This window comes from Lemur catta, chromosome 22, assembly GCF_020740605.2.
Source record: "Lemur catta isolate mLemCat1 chromosome 22, mLemCat1.pri, whole genome shotgun sequence".
In the NCBI taxonomy this organism is placed as follows: Eukaryota; Metazoa; Chordata; class Mammalia; order Primates; family Lemuridae; genus Lemur; species Lemur catta.
The window spans coordinates 26,044,678-26,069,629 of NC_059149.1; the positions used below are offsets into that span (position 1 = coordinate 26,044,678).

Below are 24,952 nucleotides of genomic sequence, written 5' to 3' on the forward strand. Positions count from 1 at the left end.
TGGTAACAGGAATGGAAATTTGAAAGAAGAAAGAGAATGGGAGCACAAAGGCTTGGTTCATTTGAATTTGAACAAAGAATGGAAGGTTCCCTGTAGTGCACCTTTGTTGTAGAAACCAGAAATTTAATTTTAGAAAGTTACTTTCCAGTTTGTAAACTTCCTATATCATGGTCTTGATTTAGTGAACAAAAGTATTACTGTTTAGGGAACTACTCAGTAAGATTCTTTTAAAATCCAATCAGCTAAAGTTCCTTTTTTCTACTTCATACAACTTTAATAGTATTCCTTATGTTATACATTTGTTCTCAACTTTTCAGTATTCAGGCTACCTTATTTAATTTAGATTTTGCTGAGGTTAAAAATTGTTAAGGTTAAAATCAAGGCAATTTGCTTATTTGAAAAGTATTAATATTTTGATTTGTTTTTATATAACAGCTTTATTGAGATAAAATGTGTGTACAATAAACTATGCCCATTTGAAGTGTTCAGTTGGAGTTTTGACAACCTGTGAAACCATCAGCACAATCAAGATATAGAACATTTCCATCACCTCAAAAGCTTCCTTATATCCCTTTGTAGTCCATCTCTTTCTCTACCCACTGCTCCAAGCAACCACTGATCCGCTTTCTGTCATTGTTGGTGGCTGCGGACTGGTATGGTCCATGATCTGTTAAGAACCAGGCCTCACAGCAGGAGGTGAATGGCAGGTCAGCCAGTGAAACTTCATCTGTATTTACAGCTGTACCTCATAACTTGCATCACCGCCTGAGCTCTGCCTCCTGTCAGATCAGTGAACCCAGAATATGGTCAATTTTGGAAAAGATTCAGTGTGTGTTAACTAGGGTCCAGTCGTTGTTGGGTGCCATGATTATAAATATGTCATTTAGGTCAGATTTGTAATTGGGTTGTTTAGATTTTTTTATATTCTTACAGAATTTTTCTCACTCTTCAGTCACCTGTTGAGGAAAGTATAGCACTTTGTGGATTTATGTATTTTCCCTTATAGTTGTTTTGTGTTTTTGTTTTTTGGTTTTTTTTGAGACACAGTCTCACTTTGTTGCCCAGGCTAGAATGAGTGCCGTGGAGTCAGCCTAGCTCATAGCAACCTCAAACTCCTGGGCTCAAACAATCCTCCTGCCCCAGCTTCCCGAGTAGCTGGTACTATGGGCGCTTTGACACCATGCCTGGCTAATTTTTTCTATTTTTAGTAGAGATGGGGTCTCGCTCTTGCTCAGGCTAGTCTAGAACTCCCGACCTCAAGCAATCCTCCTGCCTTTGCCTTCCAGAGTGCTAGGATTACAGGCGTGAGCCACCGTGCCCAGCCTAGTTTTGTCAATTTTCGATTAAAATAGTTTGAAGCTATGTTAATTGGTGCATATATGTTTAGATTTGCTTTTTAGTGTTGGTGAATTGATTCTTTTGTTTTATCTTTATGAAATGACCTTTATCTCTAGAAACACTTCTTGTCATAATGTCTGTTCTTTCTTTGGTTGGTTTTGCATTGTTTGTAATTTACCTTCCTTTTACTTTTAACCTGTTTGTGTTCTTATATTGAAACCATGTTTTCTGTAAGCAGTTTTTTTCCTGTTTTTCTTTTTACCTAGTTCAACAATTTTACTCTTTTACTTAATAGATTTTATAGTTACTGATTTAACGTAGTTACTGATCGACTTGGGTTTATATCTGCCATCTTACTATTTGATTTTAATTTGTCCAAAGCATTTTTCATTCTTTTATCTAGCCTGCCTTTGTATGATTCTGTTTCACTATTATCGTGTTAGTTGCACATTCTTTTATTGCTTACCCTAAAAATTATGGTATGTACCTTTGACTTAGAACAGTCCAATAGAAATAATTATTTAAGCCACTCCTCCATTAGTGCTCCTCTGACTCTATCTTTTCCATTTTATTATTGCACATATTAATTTTACATGTATCTAAAGATACTACTTTTGTTGGCAGAGTGTTCACTTATACTCTCCCATATTTTCACCCCTTTCATTGCTCTTAATTCCTTTTGAGTTTTCATCTTAGATCATTTTCCTTCTGTCTGAAGAACTTTCGAGCATTCCTTTTAGTTCAGGTTTGCTGATGACTAATTCTTTTTTGTTTTTGTCTATCTAAAAATGTCTTTGCCTTCATTGGTAAAGAATATTTTCACTGGCTGGAGAATTATAGGTTGGCAGTTATTTTCTCTTAGTTTTTAAAATTAGTCATTTCATTGTTACCTGGTTTTTTGAAGTCAGCTCTGAGTGTTATTGTTGCCTCCCTGAAGGTAATGTGTCTTTTTTTTATACTGCCTTTAAGATATTTTTCTTTAGTTTTCAACAATTTAAACAAGATATGCTTAGGTGTGGTTTTCTTGTATTTATCCTTCTTGGGGTTTGCAGAGTTTCTCAGATCTGTGGGTGGTTGTCTTTAATCACTTTTGGAAAATCCTCAGCCATCATCATTACATTATGTATTTCCTCTGCCTCATTTTCACTCATTTCCCCTTTTGAGATTGCATATGTCAGGCCTTTTACATGCCTTGTAGGCACATTTCTATTTTTTTTTGTTATTTTTTGGTCTGTGAGCTGCTTTCTGTTCGAATATTTTCTATTGCCTTGTTTTCTGTTTCGCCATTCCTATCTTTTGATATATGTAGTGAGTTCTTAATTTCATTAATTATATATTTTAATTATAGAGTTTCCATTTGATTCTTCTAATAGATTCTGATTTTTTGATGAATTTTTTTGAATCTTTTTTTCTTGAAGATACTAGTCATAGTTGTATACAGGCTCATCTGTTAACTCCAATAGTTGGGTCACCACAATGTATTTTTTTCCTTGGTTTTCAGTTGAATTGCCCTGTCTCTTGGCCCAGTAATTTTTAACTGAGTGCTAGACATTATAAAATATTGATGAGATTCCAGATGATGTTATATGACTGCAGAAAAGGTTCATACTTTTTTTGGCTTAGCAGATAAATGGGGGCAGATTACTTTAATTCAGTCAGGGACTAAGCTGAGTTGAGGCTGGGTTGCAATGTTGGTAGGTCTCTCTCCCTCTGATTAGTCTCTGCTACTAGGGTATAGTCATTCAGGACTGAATGACTCCTGAAAGTCTTATATGTTCAGTTCCTCTGCAGGGCTTGAACTGTAATTCTCGTCTCCTCAGCCTGATAAGACTGCCAAAATCTCCACTCTACTTTTCAGAGACTTTCTGCTTAGCTTCTTAGCCTCCTTCCCTGTGCAGCTTCAGAATTTTAAAATATCCTGAAGGGAAAACTGACTCTGTGTCAGGCTTACATCCTTCACACTTCCCCTTCTCACTTAGATCTTGTTCCTTTCATTTCCAATTTTGTTTCTGTAGCCTCTCAAGACCACCTAAAGCTCTGCTGGTTTCTCAGTTCTCTAGCACCGGCCTAGGCAAAGCTTGATTCTCAGCCTCTTCCTGTATTCCCTGATCAACCAATGCTTCCTTGGAGAAGTGGCTGCGTTTACCAGGCCTCTTGTCTTTTCTTCCCTGCTATTTGGATTCTTGGTCCCTCTCATTCTTTTGCTTTAACAATTCTCTAATAGCTTTAAATAGATAACTTAAAACTTTCTGTCTCTCTTTTTAAGTTCTTGATGGAAACATTGGTTTACCACAAAGTTCTCCATCATACTTGGAAGTGATAGTCATGTATAGTTTGTTATATATCAGTTATTACATCTTTATAGTTAACTTCTTTGACATCAGTTTCTTTTACTCTTGATTTTTTTTATTGCATTATGTATAGGAGACCTCTGGAAAATATTACACATCAGTGTAGAAATAAATTGATTAGAAAGGCCTGGTGAAAATTTCTATAACCAGTTCAAAATCAGCAGTGACTTAAACTATCGTATAAACAAGTAGAAAAAATATTCGGTAATCAAAAGCCCAGGTGCACATTTCTTGGGATATTTTATCTATTCCTGTCGTTATGATTATTTTAGTATGGTTTTATGTTTGGGGCCACTATTTTTGTTTCCTTAATATTATTAATAGCTTACAGTGTTAGCTCTGTTTACTTCGTGTGATTTCAGAGTTTAAAAAACTCTGTTTAGAAAGTTTTTTAATATGTAAAAAGAACAAGAAGATTTGAGCGAAAGGTGAGAGACCCTTCTCTACTTCCAACTTCTCAAATAACTGCTGTGTTATTACTGCTGTGTACCACTGTCTTAGTGTGTATTGCTATGCAATACTACTCATCTTCTCCTCTCTCCTTTCTACCTTTTACTTCTTGTCATCTCTTTTCCTGTTGATATTTGTTAACGGAAGAAAATGTAGATATTGAAATACATAAAAGGAAGAAAACTAAAATCTCTTGTAATCCTACCACCAATCCCTAATCATGCTTTTGAGCATTTGGTACATATCTTTTGAGGATTTTTTTGTGTAAAAATGGGTCATATTGTTAGTGCTTCTCAGACCTGACTCTTCAGTAATATCATCTGTAACACCTAAAATATACACATAGATTCTGGGATACACCTCACGTTTAACTAAATCAGAATCTTTAGGCATAGGGCTAAGAGGAGTTTATTTAAAAAAAATAAATAAATAAAAACCTCCAGAAATGTTTAGTAGCCCTCAGAAATTATTTTAAATGAAAAAAATGAATGTTGCAATTTTACAGGACACTTTAACTTGTTTACAATGTTTTATCTAATTATTCACTTTTAACTTTTTCCTAGCCATTCCACCCTATGGTGAATCTGGATTGTTCTCGGGATTTCCGGCCATTTCTTTGTGCACTCTATGCTCCTATTTGTATGGAATATGGACGTGTCACACTTCCCTGTCGTAGGCTGTGTCAGCGGGCTTACAGCGAGTGTTCAAAGCTCATGGAGATGTTTGGTGTTCCTTGGCCTGAAGACATGGAATGCAGTAGGTGCGAAAATTATAGATTTTCATGGATAATTTCTTATGTTGCAGTATGTTTTAAATTACTTCCCTTCTATTTCATCTGTTTTAGGAACTTTTTTGAAGTATATGTATTAGCCATGAAATTTGAACAGTAGTTTCATGGTCTCAGAATTGTTTATTTCCTTAGGAATTTGGAAGCACTAAACGAAGAAGAAACATTTTTTTTTTTTTTTTTTTTTGAGACAGAGTCTCACTCTATTGCCCAGGCTAGAGTGAGTGCCGTAGAGTCAGCCTAGCTCACAGCAACCTCAAACTCCTGGGCTCAAGCGATCCTTCTGCCTCAGCCTCCCGAGTAGCTAGGACTACAGGCATGTGCCACCATGCCCGCACCATGCCCGGCTAATTTTTTCTATATATATTTTTAGCTGTCCATATAATTTCTTTCTATTTTTAGTAGAGACGGGGTCTCGCTCTTGCTCAGGCTGGTCTCAAACTCCTGACCTCGAGCAATCCGCCCGCCTCTGCCTCCCAGAGTGCTAGGATTACAGGCGTGAGCCACTGCGCCCAGCCAAGAAAACATTTTTGTGAAGAAATTTTTAAAAGAAATTAAGAAATACTTAAGTCATTTAGTTGATTTTTCCTCTTTAAAACATTTTTTTCCGGATTATAAAAGTAGTGTCATTTATGAGACACTATAAAATACAGAGAAGAAAATAATCATTTATTACCTCACTGTGGGGGCTTTATTTTCAAAATACCTCTATGATTTAGATGTGGTAATGCCTAGGGTAGTTCCGTCAGTCCTTTTTTTGTGCGTCAGATGCTTTTGAAATTATATCCAATATATGGACTGTGAGTATTTCTTAAAGATTTGAGGATTTGAGGCCGGGCTTGGTGGCTCATGCCTGTAATCCTAGCACTCAGGGAGGGAGGATCTCTTGAGGGCAGGAGTTCGAGACCAGCCTGGCCAAGAGTGAGACCCCATCTCTACTAAAATAGAAAAAAAAAATAGAAACAAAAAATTAGCTGGACGTGGTGGTGAGCACCTGTAGTTCCAGCTACTTGGGAGGCTGAGGCAGGAGGATCACTTGAGCCCAGGAATTTGAGGTTGCCATGAGCTAGGCTGACGCCACAACACTCACTGTAGCCTGGGCAACAAAGTGAGACTCTGTCTCAAAAAAAAAAAAAAATAAGGATTTGTTTGTTAGACATTCTTATAGTTTTATATGTGTGAACATTATTAGTAGTTAATATGCTATTTTATATAATTACTCTATTGTATTCTCAAATATTTCAAGGGTAAAGAATAATAAGGTGAACACTTATATACCTTTTATTATCTAGCTTTGTCCAATCTTAACGTTTTGTAATATTGGCTTCAGGTTTTGTTTTAAGAAATAAAACAATATAGAGTTGAAGGTTCTTCCTTGTTACCCATCTTGATCTGATTCCCTTCTTTTTTCTCCAAGAGTAAGGTAATTATTATGTTGAATTTGTTGTTAATCGTTCTCATGTTTGTTTTTATACTTTTACTACATATATACATATCCATAAAAACATAATTTTTTTTGCATGTATCTATGTTTATATCTGTAGGTCTGGTTCATTCCTTTTAATTGCTATGTAATAGCCAATTGTATTAGTATCCTATAGTTATTTAGCCATCTTCTACTGATGGTCATTTAGGTATTATTCATATAAGGGGGTTTTTTTATTATTCATATAAGCAACATTCTTTTTTTAAAATTTATTTATTTTTAAAATTTTAATAGATTTAGGGGGTACAAGTTGATTTCCATTACATGTATACATTGTAATACTGGTGGGGTCTGTTGGTATACCTGTCACCTGAGTAGTATACATTGTACCTCAAAGGTCATTTTTCATCCCTCACTTCTTCCCACCTTTCCCCCTTGGAGTCTCCAGTGACCTTTGTACTACTCTATGTGCCCTTTGTAGCAATAGTTTAGCTCCCACTTGTAAATGAGTATGCGTGGCATTTTTTTTTTCCCTGTTCCTGAGTTACTTCACTTAGGATAATGGCCTCCAGTTCCATCCAAGCTGCTGCTGAAGACATTATTTCATTCTTACTGCTGAGTAGTACTCCATGGTATAAATATACTGCATCTTTATTATCCACTCATCCACTGATGGGCACTTAGGTTGATTCCAAATCTTTGTGATTGTGAATTGTGCTGAGATAAACATACAAGTGCAGGTATCTTTTTGATAGAATGATTTCTTTTCCTCTGGGTTGATAACTAGTAGTGAGATCGCAAGACTGAATGGTAGATTTACTTTAAGTTCTTTGAGAAATCTCCATACTGACCTCCATAGAGGTTGTACTAATTTACGTTCCCACCAACAGTATATATGTTCCCTTTTCACTGCATCTGCACCAGCATCATAAGCAACATTGTTTTCTCATTTACGTTTAAAAGTAATTTTGTTTGCTATTTGGCAGTAGCCCTTGGAGGTAAGGAAGGCAGGTGATGTTACTCTCATTTGACAGATAGAACAACTTAAGAAATAAAGCATGTACAGTAAATCTTCACTTAATATTGTTGATAGGTTCTTGAAAACCATGATTTTAAGCAAAATGACATATAATGAAACCCAATTTTTCTCATCAACATGTAACAAAATGACATTGAACAAAATGGTGTTATTCGAGGACCTGCTATATGTTGTTTTGCTTAAAGGCACAGGTTATAACAACCTATCAACAACATTAAATGCAGACTATTATATTAGCTTCTTGTAGTCAATTCATGGACATTTTGCTTCCTCATATTTCTCTGTTTCCCACCTATTTGACTTATTATCCAGCCCCATCTGTTTATCTAGTCTCTCTTCAAACACCTGGAGGTGCCCTCTTTTAGAAGTCTGTAAATTGTTATAAAACAACAGTTGTGAATTGCCTGAGCAGGAACCTTATTTCATGTTTCTTGTATTTAACTCCCTTTGTTTAGAGGTCTCTTAATTTAGTAGCTTACATATAAATATAAAAATCTTTTTATAAAATCTTTGTTTTGGTAGTATTAAACCTATTTTATGTGTTCACTATAGCATAGGATTGCCTAACTTTGAAATCTTAAATTCTGGTAAAGTGATCTTTCATAGCAACCTTTCATTCTTCCACATCTCTCATATCCTTGTTCCTACTGTACCTGCTGTCTTAGTCTGTTTGTGCTGCTGTAACCAAATACCACAGTTTGGATAATTTATAAACAATAAAAGTTTATATCTCACAGTTCGGGAGGCTAGGGAGTCAAGGTGCTGGCAGGTTGCATGTCTGGTGAGGGCTGTCCTCTGCTTCCAAGATGGCACTTTGTTGCTGCATCTTCTAGAGGGGAGGAGCATTGTGTCCCAGGGAAACCTGCAGCCTTGGGGCCACATGTGGCCTTCTGGATTCTTGAGTGCAGCCTTCTGACTGAATCCAAATTTTATAGAATAAATCCTTTTATTAAAGGTATGTGTCCTTTTAGTAAGGGACAGTGTGTCCTCACATGGCAGGAGAGCAAGAGGGACAAACTCTCTTTGAAGCCTATTTTATAAGGGCATTAATCCATTCACTTCCTAAAAGGCCTCACCTCTTAATGCCATTACAATGGGGATTAAGTTCTATTTTGAGTCTAGGCTAAATTCAGGACTATGAGGTAGTTAAAGGAAAGCAAAAAGTAACTTTTAGCTATTCTCCTGGAACTATATAGCTGTGCCTATACATTTTCATACTTTGAAATCTTACTCTAAGCTGTGTCCTAAATAAATACTCTGTATATATTGCTATGCTTGACTTTGTTGTTGTTGTTCGAGATGGGGTCTCTGTCACCCAGGCTGGAGGGCATTGTCATGATCATGGCTCATTGCAGCCGCAAACTCCCAGGCTCGTATGCTTGACTGTTTTAAGAGTGCTGCTTTCGAAAGCAAACCATATCATTTTTTGACAACTATGGAAAATCTAGTTGTATGGCCCACAAACAAGATATCACCATTTATTTTCCTACTTATTGCAGTTGCCCCCCACCCCCACCCCACACCAAGGACATAGGAATAAATAAGGTCATGGGTGCTAAATTTGGAAATCCAAATCATTAGGTGTCAGTAGATTTCCCCGTAAGTAAAAATGGTTCTCATCTTATGTGTTTCTTTTAGGTTCCCAGATTGTGATGAGCCGTATCCTCGACTTGTGGATCTGAACTTAGCTGGAGATCCAACTGAAGGAGCTCCAGTGGCAGTGCAGAGGGACTATGGTTTTTGGTGTCCCCGAGAGTTGAAAATTGATCCTGATCTTGGTTATTCCTTTTTGCACGTGCGTGATTGTTCACCACCTTGCCCAAATATGTACTTCAGGAGAGAAGAACTGTCATTTGCTCGCTATTTCATAGGATTGATTTCAATCATTTGCCTCTCTGCCACGTTGTTTACTTTTTTAACTTTTTTGATTGATGTCACAAGATTCCGTTATCCTGAAAGGCCTATTATATTTTATGCAGTCTGCTACATGATGGTATCATTAATTTTCTTCATTGGGTTTTTGCTTGAGGATCGAGTAGCCTGCAATGCATCTAGCCCTGCACAGTATAAGGCTTCCACAGTGACCCAAGGATCTCATAATAAAGCCTGTACCATGCTTTTTATGGTACTCTATTTTTTCACTATGGCTGGCAGTGTATGGTGGGTAATTCTCACCATCACGTGGTTCTTAGCAGCTGTGCCAAAGTGGGGTAGTGAAGCTATTGAGAAGAAAGCATTGCTATTTCATGCCAGTGCATGGGGCATCCCCGGAACTCTAACTATCATCCTTCTAGCGATGAATAAAATTGAAGGTGACAATATTAGTGGCGTGTGTTTTGTTGGGCTCTACGACGTTGATGCATTGAGATATTTTGTTCTTGCTCCCCTCTGCCTATATGTGGTAGTTGGAGTTTCTCTCCTCTTAGCTGGCATTATATCCCTAAACAGAGTTCGAATTGAGATTCCGTTAGAAAAGGAAAATCAAGATAAATTAGTGAAGTTCATGATCCGGATTGGTGTTTTCAGTATTCTTTATCTCGTACCACTCTTGGTTGTAATTGGATGCTACTTTTATGAGCAAGCTTACCGTGGCATCTGGGAAACAACATGGATACAAGAACGCTGCAGAGAATATCACATTCCATGTCCGTATCAGGTAAGGGAAACCTTATTATAAATTTCAGAATGTATGATAGTAAAATGAAAGCATATTATAAAGAACTATTCTTAACTATTTTTTAGAAAACTTCATGAACCTGAAACCTGTACATTAAAAATTTAAAGGGAACATGATTAACAAATATGTTATAGTAAATATGTAATGCACATATTTATATAGACATCTTCATTTTAAAAGATGACTTGTAAGTCTAAGCTATGGGCTTTTAAGCAGTTTACTTCTGTTACACAAAAGCATTTTTTGCATGTTGATTTTTTTTTTTTTAAGAAGTCTGCAGGTTTGTGCGGGAGAAGCACTTTACCAACTCTAATAAAAAGGTGCTATCTTTCTATGGGAATTTTACTGATGTTCATATTAGGAATTAATTGTTTTAACAGTTTTGCAAAACTGATAGAATGCAGTTACACAAATATACAAACTCTTAATGGTCTTGGTTTTTCTTCTTTGCATACTGGATATTTTGGGATTCATCTTTGAGTTTAAAGAGTTCAGAGCCTCTGATTGTCCTAGAATCATAGGATTTTAGATCTAGAAAGAACTTTAGAGATCATTCACTCAGGTTCCCTCTATAATTTCGAGTTCTTAAACATCTAGCACCTCATTGGAAGCTTTGAAATGTCAAGTCACTTGCTCATGCTTAATAAATGACCAGCTGGGACTGAGTCTTAGATGAGGAATATAGTCTAGGAAAATAGTTCAGAGGAGTTAATGCAAAGTATTTCTCTCTCCCATCTCCCATAGGAGGATCTCCCATCCTCCTGTGCCCTTAGCAGTTACCCTCCTTTCATCCTTTTAAAACAAGTTTTCTTGTAAGAGCCTGACTTGGTGCCTCCTAGTCATCATGTCCTAGGTTTCCTATTCTGAGTGTACCAGCCACCTTTCCATTTCCCCCAACCCATGTGTTACTTTAACACCTTTTAAGTACCTTTGGTAAAGTACTTATGTATTATAGATTACTTCTGTTTGCTAGTCACTTTCCGCTAGACAGTGAACTCTTTGAAAGCAAGAACTTTTTTATTTTTTGAATACATATTCTGTAGGTCAGTAGATGATAGCAATGAGAATGTAGGTATATAGATTGAGAAGAAGCAATATTTTTAAGAAATGGTAACAGTGTTACTGGGAACAAGGAGTATGGGGTTGGCAGGTAGGAAATGCTCATATAGAACACTGAGAATGCCAATTTCTCTTTTACTTTGTGGTGTAAGTTCATTTTAACTGCAGTAGAGTATGCTATTATATAAATATACTGCAGTTTATTCACTCATTCTTCTGTTGATGGACATATAGTTCCCCGTTGTATTGTTACTGTAAACCATTCTGCAGTGAAGATTCTTGTAATACCTCATTCCTTGCATATGAACAAGAGTTTCCATGGATTGTATACCAAAAAGTGGAATTTTGGCATTGTAGGATATAAGCATCTTCAACTCAAGTGATTATTTTAATTTATACTCATGCCAGAGTATAAGTTTCCCATTTCTCCTCATTTTGGTGCTTTTAAGTTTTTGCCAGCCTTTGAAATAGTTATCTCAATTCTGTAGTGGTTTACAATTCTCTTATTACTAGAAAGGTTGAGTGTGTTTTCTTATTATGTTTATTGGGGTTTCTCTTCTGTAATTCACCTGTTACCTTTGTCCATTACTCTGTTAGGTTATTTGCTTTTTGTTGTCTAAATATTATTAGTATTAATTCTTTGTCAGTTATTTGAATAACAGAGCATAGCTTGTCTTTTTACTTTATTAGTGCTTTCTTCCGTGTTTTAAGATATTCTTCCTTGCCTCTGAAGTCATAAAAAGTGGTCTGCCATATTTTTTTCTAGCAGTTTCTACAGTTCACTTTTTTGATTCATATCACTAATCCCTTGAAATTTATTTTTGTCAATATTGTATGGAACAATTTTATTTTTCCGTATGGATAAGCAGTGTGCTTTCTGCATCATTTATCAAATAGTCCATCCAAATTTTAATGTAGCCTCTGTCAAGTTTTATTCTTAGGCCCTCTCATTCATGTAACCACGTGTCAATTCCACATTTCATCTACCTTGTTCTTCAAAATTAGTTTAGCTATTCTTGGTACTTTGCTCTTCCATGTGAATTTTAGAGTCAATTTTTCATGAAAAACACTGTCAGGATTTCGATTGAATTTTTTTTCAATTTATAAATGAATCTGAGGAAAATTGTTATTTTTGCAAAACTAATTTTAATATTTTCTTGTTTATACTTTTATTCATTTGTTCCTAGATACCTTAGTTTTTGTTACAGTTGTGAATGGGATCTTTTCTCCATTACACTTTTTTAATTTGTTATGGCTGGTGTACAAAAAAATGCCATTGATTGATTTTATATATTGATCTTATATCAAACATCCCTGCTGAACTTTTTTATTAGCTCTGTGTATAGATTCTCTTAGATAATCTTTGTAGAAATTCCATTGTCTGCAAATAAGGACAGATTTGTTTCTTGCTCACTTTCCATTTCTTACATTTCATATGAGAGCTGTCTGTTCTTTGAAAGGATTTGCACATTTTCCTGTAAAACCCTGTCTTCATATCTTTGAAGTAAGAGGAGAGAAGTTGTGAAAGACACTATGTTTTTAAAAATTATTATTTGAATATCTTTAATAGTAATGGCTTTATTCTTGAGGCATTTTTGGTAATTTATATTTTTGTGGAAAATTATTTCATCTAACTTTTCGAATACATTGGCATAAGTTCATTTTTTAAAAGTTCTTAGGCTGGGCATGATGGCTAGGCTGTGAGCTAGGCTGATGCCATTGCACTCTGGCCTGGGAACAGAGCAAGACTGTTTCAAAAAAAAAATCTAGTAAAGCAAAGTAATTCTAAAGAAAGCAATGGGCATGAAATAAGACCAGAAATAATTGATTAAAAAGATAATCCTTTAGCAAGATTGATCAAGGGGAAGAAAGATATACATTAGAAGCAAAGAAGAAAACACTAAAACCTTTTTTTTTTTTTTTGAGACAGAGTCTTACTCTGTTTCCCGGGCTAGAGTGCCGTGGCATCAGCCTAGCTCACAGCAACCTCAAACTCCTGGGCTCAAATGATCCTCCTGTCTTAGCCTCCCAAGTAGCTGGGACTACAGGCATGTGCCACCATGCCTGGCTAATTTTTGTTTCTTTTCCTATTTTAGTTGCCTGGCTAATTTCTTTCTATTTCTAGTACAGATGGGTCTCACTCTTGCTCAGGCTGGTCTTGGACTACTGAGCTCAAGCAATCCTCCTGCCTCTGCGTCCCAGAGTGCTGGGATTACAGGTGCGAACCACTGTGCCCAGCCTTAAATTCTTGAATTGAAAGCTTAACTTGTGTTTTGTCAATACTTCCTAATTTTTAAAATGCATTTTTTAATAGTTACTTTAAATTTAACCAAAAGACCGTTACTAATCAATTTGGTCATGCACACTGTCTCACAGACTTAGCTGCAAGCAACTTCATGATTATTTTTTTTTTGAGAACTTTTTATTAATTTAAGTCGGAGAATCTCTGGCCTTTTTCTTCCACAGAAGTTTTCCCAAAGTTGATGGAAGAAGATGTTTTTTACTCTAACACTTCATGGGTTAATAACACTCAGACATATGCATTTTCAAAATTTCCTCTAGTGTGTATTTTTTTTTTCTAGAATTAGTAATATTCTCTTCAGCATAATAGTTTAGAGGCTGTTCTGGAAGATAGTTTTATTCTGTATGTGAGTTCTATAAATTCTTTTGTGACTCTTCTGCTTTCCAATCTTGTTTGAGTAAATAGATGTTGGGTTAAACCTGGCTTGTTCAAAAAAGATGAAGTGCTATTAATGTGAGCTCTTGACTGGGCGTGGTGGTTCATACCTGTAATTCCAGCATTTTGGGAGGCTGAGGCGGGAGGCTGTCTTGAGCCCAGGAATTCGAGGCTACAGTGAGCTGTGATCACACCACTGTACTCTAGCCTGGGCAACAGAGCAAGACCCTGTCTCTTAAAAAAAAGAAAAGAAAAGAAAAAAGAGCTCTTATTTATACAGATTTTGTTGTGGGTAAAATCTGTGCTTTTATTTGATAGCCTTAACCTGATGAAATAAATAGTATGACCCATTCTTATCATTCTAAAGCCTTTAAAGCAGAAAGAAGTAATGTGGCTACCATTTTAATCTTTTTTTTTTTTTTTTAAAGACAAGATCTTACTCTGTTGCCCAGGCTAGAATACATTGGCATGATCATAGCTCACTGCAGCCTCCAACTCCTGGGCTCAAGCAATTCTCCTGCCTCAGTCTCCTCCCAAGTAGCTGGGACTGCAGGTGCATGTCACCACTCCAAGCTAATTTTCTTTAGGAAATAGGGTCTTGCCTTGTTTGCCAGGATGGTCTCGAACTCTTGGCCTCAAGCAACCCTCCCACCTCGGCCTACCAAAGTGTTGGGATTACAAGCATGAGCCACCTCGCTCAGCCAAAATTTTCATTTTGAAGCCAGATCCACACATAATTGAATAAGATTTGCTTATCATTGAGCATGCCTATAGTAGGATCTGATAATTCCTAATGAGTAGTCCTTAAAATGTATTAAGCAATAATGGAGTAGCCTCAGGTGACTTAAAAAGAGAAAATAATATTTGAATATATCTGCTTAAAAATAGTAAGGTTGCCTTATAGTCATCTCTCATACTAGGGAAGTTGTCAAATATTTGAAAAAGTAGTTTATCATATTGTTTCAAAATATCAGTTGGGTTTAGTGCAAATCGTATGAATATAAATTCATAATTTGAAGAAAATGGGCTAGTTGTAACATATTTTAAAATCTTTAAAATGAATTTCTTGCTGATAACTGTTTCATTGCCTAGATTTTCTTTCTATTTTTAAAATTTAAAATTTTAGAACAGCTTTAGACTTACAGAAAAATTGTAAAGATAGTACAGGGAGTTCCTGCATACTTTGCACCCAGGTTTCCCTATTATTAACATATTAGTATGGTACATTTGTTATAATTAGTTAACCAGTATTGATATATTATTATTAACTGAAGTTCATACTTTATTCAGATTTCTTTAGTTTTTATCTAATGTCCTTTTTCTGTTCCAAGATTCCACCCAAGATACATTACATTAGTAGTCGTATCTCCTTAGCCTGCTGTGACAGTCTCTCAGACTTACCTTGTTTTTAATGTCACTGCCTAGATTTTAAAATAGACTATTTTAGCAAGAACATTCATTTTTGATATATGTTAAATAATACTTGAAAAAGTAATATTTAGTGGCTGAATTCAGAATTAATTATGAAATATAGCCTGAGTTGTCAGAGTGATGTTTATTTCACAGTGTACAGTGAAGTTTATTTCTAGAATGTTTTTTCATCATATGTATTTTTAAATAACATTAGTAATTTTTCAGATACCTGAGGTTTTTTCTCTAATAATAATTCCCTCTGTTTATTTAGTGCCTCCTAAGAGACTCAAAGCATTTTATGGAAGAGTTACAATTCTCAAAGATTGTTGATATTTCTAGAAAAGCATTTGAATATAGTATAATGTATTGGTTAAAATATGGGCTTAAAGTCAGACAGGCTGGTTTATGTCCTGATTCTACCATTTCGTCATGTAAAGTGCAGGAAATAATGTGTTAGATATAGTAATGTTTGTCTCACGGTTGGCTACAAAGGTTAAATAAGATACATTTAAACTTCTTACCAGAGTGCTTTGCACAAAGTAAAATTTCAGTATTAACTTCTGTTATTACAAGCACATAACTTAAGTTTGAAAAAGGATTATCCCTGTATTCTGTACTGGAATCATTTTTTCTTTTAAACACTGATTTTGAAAAGCAGAGTTTCCTTTCCTAAAGTGCTCCTTTATTTTTTTCAACCCTTTCATCCATCTAATCCAGTGCTATATATCCCAAGGAATTTTGACACTAAAACTTTTATTTTAACAATAGAAATGTGTTCCCATAGTACAAGCAGCTTAGCTAAGACTATCAAATTCACATTAGAGCCAGTTGTAGAATTCTAAAAAATTATTTTTATGGAAAACAAAAAATATTATATGAATTCTTCCAGCCACACAAGGCAATCCATCTGTTGTTTATCTAGTCTTGATTCAGAAAAATGCAAAAATGGCAGAATAACATTAAAGCTAATTTGTTATGATTTTAGCTTCATTTTCTGATAAGAGTGTTTCCCTTTACCAGGAAGTTCCAAAAGGAATCAGCATTGTTTATGAAAGGACCGTGAGGGAAATGGGTATGTTTTATGCTTCCAACATTAGAGACAATAATTCTTCTTTATAAATACTATTAATAGTACTACTAATCTTTTTTTACTAATCTTTAAAGGGATAAATATCCTGCCTGCCTATGACTTCCTTCTACCAAATTAATTTTTCCTCAGAATTATTCAGTTTCTATAATAGAGGAAAAGAGTAAAAAATATTCTAAGTCTCTTGGAGGAAAATATAGAAATATAGAATATCATAGAAATTTATAGAAACTGTTAATACTTCTATGTACGGGTTGTAAAATGCTGTCAAATGACACTTTTAGATAAATATAATAAAACATACACGTTATTATTCTGGCTTCTGTTAAACAGAATAGCCTAAGCCGTATGTTCATTTTTAAGGTTTTTTTTTGTTGTTTTTTTTGAGACAGAGTCTCGCTCTGTTGCTCAGGCTAGAGTGCCGTGGCGTCAGCCTAGCTCACAGCAACCTCAAACTCCTGGGCTTAAACTATCCTCCTGCCTCAGCCTCCCGAGTAGCTGGGACTACAGGCATGCGCCACCATGCCCAGCTAATTTTTTCTATATATATTTTTTTAGTTGGCCAGATAATTTCTTTCTATTTTTTGTAGAGACGGGGGTCTCGCTCTTGCTCAGGCTGGTCTCGAACTCCTGACCTCGAGCGATCCACCCTCCTCGGCCTCCCAGAGTGCTAGGATAACAGGCGTGAGCCACCGCGCCCAGCCTGTTTTTAAGTTTTAACTGCAGATATACCTGGTGTACAAACGGTTTACACATTTTTAGGAAAAAATTCAATGTACTTGCCATGATCTACAGCAGGGCATGGCAAACTTTAAACGGTCAGATAGGTAAATATTTTAGGCTTTGCTGGCCATATGGTTTTTGTTGCAGCTACTCAGCTTTGCTGCTTTATTGCAAAAGCAGCCATAGACAATAAATAAACAAATGGAAGGAAGTGTTCCAATAAAGCTTTATTTACAAAAACAGGCATTGGGACAGATTTACCCTCCAGGATGTTGTTTGTCAACCCCTGATCTACAGCAAGCATTATTCTGTGTCACCTTTGATATTCATAATTCTTTCATAACAATTGTTGGTGACCAAGGGTATTTTTCTATTCTGTGTAAATTGTCACTTTTGAATTCTTACTACTTACTAATTTCGAGGATCATTGTTTTATTCTACTGCATAACAGTATTAAAAATATTTAGTACAATCTAGTACAATTACCACTATAGTTAATAAAAATAAATTCTAATATATCACTGTAATGAACACATGTCCATAAAACTTATTTCCAGTAGTCTTTGAAGGCATCACCACACCAATTTAAGGAAATAATTTCAGTATTTTATGAGACTAGTAGACTAGAAGCACCACAGTGCAATAATCACAGTGGCTTCCAGTTTTTTTAGGTTATGTTCTATGTGCCAGGTCCTTTGCTCAGGAATTTATGTACATTATCTCATTTAATCCTCACAATAGCCCAGTAAGGTGGATTGTATTCAGTTTTACAAATTAGGAAACTGAGTCTCATCTAATTATACAGTTTATCCTAAGTGATACAGTAAGTGATAGAGTTGGGATGTGAACTGATTTCAAAGCCTACAGTTGTCTTATGCAAAAAACACAGGTACGAGTATTTGGAGAGACATCTTCTAGTTCTGGCTCACGCCTATAATCCCAGCACTTTGGGAGGCCGAAGTGAGAGGATTGCTTGAGGCCAGGAGTTTGAGACCAGCCTGGGCAATATAGTGAGACCCCCATCTCTATAAAAACATTTTTTAAATTAGTCGGGCTTGGTGGTGCACGCCTGTAGTCCCAGTAAGATTATACCAATTTACCAAAAATTTACCAGCATTAAGGGTGTTTTCCAGTATCCCTGAGCCCAGCACTTATTTTTATATTTAGAATGTTGATACTTCTAAAAAATATACTTTTTCTTAAAATTTTTACATGGATAATATATTGTAAATGGTTCAAAACCCCAAAGCTACAAAAGTATATGGGAAAGGTCTCCCTTCTATCCTTACCTGTGTTTCCCGGTGCCCCTCCCAAGGCTAACTTGGAATGTTACAAGGAATTTTTATATCCTTTCAGAGGTGTTTGTACATATATAAGCAAGTATATTCCTTTTCTACCTCTTCTTTACTAAAATGGTAGCTAGCATACACACTCCCCACCTTTTGTCATTTAACAGTACATCTTGGAGATTAACACCTAAAGAGAAACTTCCTCAGTATCTTTTCATGCCCTCATTGTATTCCATTGACTGGATAAATCATATTGTTTCTAATATTTTACTATTATAAACAACACATGTACATATATCATTTCACATATATAAATATATCTGTATCGTAAATTTTTAAAAGAATTACTTGGTCATAGGGTATAATTTTGATCGATATGGCCAAATTGTCTTTTATAGAAGCTTATGAATTTACATTCTCATCTCTAATATATGAGTATTTCTCCACACACTTATACAAAGTATTGTCAGACTTCTGGATCTTACCTGTCTAATAGGTTGAAAAATAGAACCATCATGTAATTTAACTATGAGTCTGAGCTCTTATATTCGTATTTTGTTTTTTGTAAATTGTCCATATCTTTTGCCCATCTTTCTTTAGGTTGTAGGCTTTTATTTAACTGTAGGAGTTCTTTCTTCATTTACGAAATTAGCCCCTTTATCTCCTTTATAATTTGCAGCAATTTTATGCCAGCTTTTTTATTGTCTTTTGAACATTATGGAAGTTATGGCCATGCAGAAATGTGGGGTTTTATGTAGTCACGTTTATCTCTCCTTGTAGATTTTGTGTCATTGTTAGAAAGTCATTCTTTCCTTTCTCCCCAAGATTATAAAAGCTTTCATCTAGAACTTTATGGGGATTTTTTTCTTTATATTTGAACTTTTGATCTACTAGAAATTCATTTAGGTATGATGAATGGCTTCAGCTCAATTTTTTTCTAGATGCCTGTCTAAAATCCATTTATTCAATAACTTCTTTCTCAATGGTTTGAAATAACACTTATATTAAATACTAAAACTGTCTATGCCCATTTACTACAGTTTTAATTATTATAGCTTAGTGATATATTTCTCTTCTCTTTCAGGATTTTCCTGTTTATTCTTGCTTGTTTTTCCATATAAATTTTAAAATCAACTTGTCTAATTCCTAGATAACTCTGTTGGTATTTTTATTGGAATTTTAGAATTGTGTTGAATGACTTAAGGAGAACCTGCATTTTTGTGATAATGATTCTTTGTAGCCAAGAACATGTTTTAAGGGGAGTGTGTTTTAAAGCATCTTCTCAAAAAAAAAAAAAAGCCCGAGTTAAGTACAACTCTCCTGGCAGTCAATGTATTAATAATATTAGTTTTGTGACTTTTGGTCTTAAATTACTGAATTTTTTAATATTTATTAATCCTTCATTTTCTTTTTCTTAGGTTTGCTTTATTGACTGATTATACACTTAATATTCCTAGTTAATCATTAGTCTACTAATTTGATATATAATTTTTTGTTTTGTAGAAGTTTTAAATGTTTAGTAGTCAAAGCTATCAGTCTTTTCCTTTTATGTTGTCTTATTTTCACATTACTCTTTTTAAAAGGCCTTTGGCACCCCCCCCATTATAAATAAGTTCTCCATTCTTTTCATACTTTTATTATTTATTTCTCTCTGTAGAATTTATTGTGTGAAATGGCATCTAAATTATTTTGTTTTCACGTGAATGGGATTACCAACCTTCCCAATATCTTCTATTAAAAAATCTGTCTTTTCCCCATTTATTTGAAGTACCTAACCTTTTATCATACACTTTTCAAGTTCTGTGAAAAATCCTGTTGATCTTTTGGGATTGTATTAGGTATATGGGATTAATTTCGGGGATAATGGAATTGATAGCTTTAAAACATGGCATCTTTGCATGTAGAAGTATGGAATATTTCTCCACTTATTTCAGTTTTTCTCTGTGTTCTTCACTAGAGTTTTATTTTTCTTTTTATTTTTTGTCAGGTTTAGTCCTGGATATTTTACAGTTTTGTTGATATTATAAATGAAATTGTTTTCATTATATTTCTTACCTGGGTTTTGATGGTATATAAGAAAAGATGTGGTTTTTGTGTATTGATTGTGTCCAACTTACTGAGCCATTTGATTATTTTTATTATATTTTTTGTTGGTTCTCTTGGATTTTCTGGGTACTCTTTTGTCTCTTTGTTCCCGATACTTACACTGTTCTTTTAGTTTTATGTCTGGCAGGACATCTTATTGAATTGGCTAGGACTTCTGGAACGTTAGCTATAGCCTTGTTCTTTTTATAGCTCCAGAGGACAGAACTATGACTGCAGGTGGGCAGAACAGCTACAGCTATTTGAACATGGACAAGGCAACCTTGTATTTTATCAGTACTACTATACTAATTACATTCATAGAAGAACTAAGTTGAGAGCAAATTTGTTAGGTAAAAAGTAATGCTTAGATGGCTTCTAAGTCTGGGTGACGAGTCGAGAGTATAAAGAGAGAAAACAGAGGAGTGACTTTACCAGCTCCTCTGGAGGGTAGTGGAAGAGAAAAGGGTAAAGAAAGAGAGTAGGTGTGGGAGGCCAAGAAGAAAGTGTAATATCTGATTAGGGTGAAAATTTTGTAAAGTATGAGATGGTCATTGCTAAGTGTGATAATATGTAGAAGTGTTAAAAAATTGAACCAACAAAAAGCTACTGTGTTTGTTAACAAGGAGCTTTTTTAATGATGTTCTTTAGTGTCTCCTCATCTACTTCTTCCTAATTGTATTAATAGTTCTTAACTATTCTGTGGTTTCTTTAATTTGTATTTTCATCTAGATTATCAGCTTAGTGGGAGCACCGAGCAAGCCTTACTTCTGTTGCATAAGTCTCACCCAGGGCTTTGAACAGTATTATTCCTAGAGTAGTAAGCTATTCATAAATATTTATTGGTTGATTGGTTGATTTTTATGTAAAACCTAGAAGAATTACACCTCAATTTCAGATCATGCTTATAGTTTAAGTTCTTTTTTTTTCCCCCCTCACGAAGCAAAGGCAAATAATTTAAGTTCTATGTTTTAGGTTTACCAAGCCAGCCATATTCATAGATCAGTGATAGATAAAACTTTAAAAACATAATCTACAAAACAGCATGAATTTATTTGTAGAATAAAATGGACAATGATGTCTAGAGAGAAAAACATGGGCCCTCTGGACTCAAGGTCTGAAAGTGGCAGGAGGTGACCAGGAGTTCAGTTTCTGTGGGGTATTGGGAAATCAGAGTGTCACATGGAAGTCAGGAGACTACAGCTAGGCTCACTGGTTAAAAGTAGGAATTACAGGTGGGGCTGTCTTGCTCCTGGAAGGAGGGTTGTATAAAAGGTGTCACCAGCTGTTCCCTTAGGCTGTGATTTATGTAAAAAATACTTATCTAGAGATGTGGGACGCCCTGAAGACCAGTAGTTGAGCCAAACTGCAATGGCTCAGTGCCTGAATCTGTAGTAGCCCTAGAATCTGGAGCTTTTAGTCACCAGTGAAAGACCAGGTTTTTGACTAGGGCCTCATGGGTACTGGTGAAGGCAAACGAAAGGTCATGAGACAGGGTGAGCTGAATGGGGAAAGGGAGAGGGAACTTTTTCACTTAAGATCTGCAAACTAAAATTCCAAATCATGATTTAAACAAAAAGCTAAACCTAGAAAGGCATTTAATAAAATAAACAACCAGAAGATGGCTTCACTCTCAGATGAAATAAAAGTAGTAGACTGATTTTTTTAAAAGACTTATTTTAAAATAAGTATATTTAGGATTCTCCAAAAGATAAATAATAAAAACTATTTTAAGAGAATAAGAAAGTATAGTAAATAAACAAAAATGAGATCAGAATAGACAGATATATGTAAGAACTGATTAGACATCTTAGCAATGAAGTATGAAGTTATGAAAATTATATCAGTAGATAGGTGAACCCTACAGTAGACATGGTTGAAGAGGGAATTAGTGAAGTGGAAAATTGTTCTTAAGAGTTCGCCCAGAATACAGAATATAGAGAGACAAAAAAAGGCTCAAAATTTTATAATCATGCAGTTAAAACATCAAGAAATAGATAGAGGGACTTACTATACATTTAATAGGAATTCCAGAAGAGGCTATAAGAATGACTAAGAAGCAATGACCAAAGAGCTAATGGCTGAGAATTTTCCAGAATGGAAAACTTGAGTCCTCAGATTAAAAGTACACTCTGAATACTAAGCAGGATAAATAAAAATCAATCAAAATGAGAAATGTTCAGTGTAACTATAAAATAAAAGGATAAAGGACATACTTAAAAGCTACCAGAGAGGAAGAAAAAAAAAAATCTCCAAAAGAGTATCAGTTATTCTCAATAGCAACGGTAGGAGCTAGAAGACAATATTAAAATGCTGAGAGATGATAACTTTACTCAGTTAAACCACCATTCAAGATTGAGTGCAAAATAAAGAAATTTTTGGACAAAAAAGTAACTTATCTCTGCCATACTATATCTGAAAGAAATTCTAAAGGGCATCCTTTAGCCCAAAGAAAAGGGAATCCACAGGTACGAATGGGTGTGCTTTTTGGCAAAGTTAATTAACAATGAAGAGTACTTGGAATATCTGGAAAATAATGAGAAAGATGGGAAGCTAAAGATAGGAGCATTGTCTTGTTCAAGAAGAAGATAAAAGTGCTGAATAATTTTAACTATTTTTTCTAATAAAACCAAGTACAAGTATATAGTTTCAGTTTGTATAAGTATAGTTTATTGAGTACCTATGTGCCAGGCACTCTTCTAGGCTTTGGGAATAAAACAGTGGGGAGGGGTGGAATCTCTACCTGGAGCTTACATTTTAGTGGGGGTAAACTATATACTGCTTAGAAGAGGTATAACTAACACAGGCTTGAAAGAAATATACTTGTAAATACGAAAAGACCCATGAAAATATGCTGGTATGGGGAAGAAAAAAGCTGATTGGCAATATTAATGTTAGACAATAAAGAGCCTTAATAAAGCAAAAAGAATGGCTAGAGCATTCTTGAACTTATATATACCTAAGCTTGAAAGTAAAAGTAAGATTAGAAGGAGAATTGATTAGTTCACAGTCATATGAGAGATCCTAGTATACCTCTATTAAAACTGATAGATAAACAGAAAATTTGTCAAGAATATAGAAGAGTTGAACAACACAATTAATACATCTGATCTAATAATACATATAGAAAATTTTGTATCCAACAAATAGTATGCAGTAGAGCACACAAGAAATACTTATACATTTTTTTTAGAAATTTGTTAATTTTTTTTATTAAAAAAGACACTCAGAAGTATGTTTATAGTAAAATATCAGAAACTGCCTAATATACAAAAATATTTGATTGGTTAAAACTTAGTGTATATATTTGACATAATATTGACCTGCTATTAAATATTTTTATTGGGTAGGCAGTCTTGCCTGTTCTTGGTTCTTGGTGTGCTTTTGGCTGAAGAATGACCAGACACACCAAAAGCAAGGAAAGTGTGAAACAGTTTATTGAGGAAGGGCAAGATAGGTTTACAGAGCAAGAGCAAGATATGTTTGCAACAGATGGTGAATGTAACAAAAGGGCCTACTTACAAAAATTGACTGAGTCCTACACCACAAAAGAAATCTCCAAAATTTAAGGTGATCATATAGACCACTCTCTCTGACCACAGCAATTAAACTGGAAACCAAAAATAAAAAGAAACTAAAAAAAAAGCTCATCTCACTGGAAACTGGAAAATGCACTTCTAAATAATTTATAGGTTAAAGAGGAAGCTTGAAAACAGCCAGGAGAGTAAACATGAAATAGGTTGAAGGAAGGGCGTGTTAAAGACAAGAACAGAGTTACTAACACAATGGGGACAAGATTGATACTTTCTTAATTGTGAAATTGGCCAAGAAGACTATAGGTATTATTTGAACCTCTATTCCTGTCCATGGTTTATTTTCCAAGTTAGTAATCTTTTTATTTAGAAGATGGCTAGTGTCAACCAATAAGGAAAATATAGGGCTTGATGTATTGGATATAAATTAATTGCCAAATCTTCAGGAGTGTATCTTTTCCACATAGTAAGAAATTTACCTGTAGAACTTTATATATGAGCACATCAAATTTGTAGCATTATTTCACTATTGCTTATTTTATTTAAAAGATTTTATAATGGCCTTTAATGGAAAGCTTTTTTAACACACTTAAGATGTTTTTCTTTCCATCTTTGTAGGTTACTCAGATGAGTCGTCCAGACCTGATTCTGTTTCTGATGAAATACCTGATGGCTCTCATAGTTGGCATTCCCTCCATTTTTTGGGTTGGAAGCAAAAAGACATGCTTTGAATGGGCCAGTTTTTTTCATGGTCGTAGGAAGAAAGAGTAAGTTGAAATAAATTATCACGATGTTCGCAAACCTCGTATTTATTTAAAGTTTTTGTGTTGCTTTTGTTAAAATGATTTGGATTTGGAGAATTATTCAAACAAGATCGTAACCTTGTCAGCAACCGTCAGTTGTAATTGGCATAGCAGCATGTCTTCGTTAAAAACTAAAAACTTATTTTGAAAAGATGGACAGGTAGAACCAGGCTTGTGGTCTATTTCTGTACCAAGTCAGAATATTTGAAGGAAGGTCA

General features: G+C 34.9%; 1 protein-coding gene across 5 annotated transcripts in view; it reads left to right on the forward strand.

The window, feature by feature from the left end:
• The window catches only part of FZD3 (frizzled class receptor 3), a 55,279-nt gene that overhangs the window by 18,104 nt on the left and 12,223 nt on the right, over nucleotides 1-24,952 (forward strand). For 4 of the 5 annotated variants that reach the window (XM_045535566.1, XM_045535565.1, XM_045535568.1 and 1 more), the window contains 3 exons: nucleotides 4,703-4,899; nucleotides 9,030-10,047; nucleotides 24,550-24,698. In XM_045535566.1, the coding sequence (XP_045391522.1) occupies nucleotides 4,703-4,899; nucleotides 9,030-10,047; nucleotides 24,550-24,698 (1,364 nt within the window). Of the gene's footprint in view, nucleotides 1-4,702; nucleotides 4,900-9,029; nucleotides 10,048-24,549; nucleotides 24,699-24,952 lie in introns of those variants that run through there. The other variant, XM_045535569.1, reaches the window with a different exon arrangement.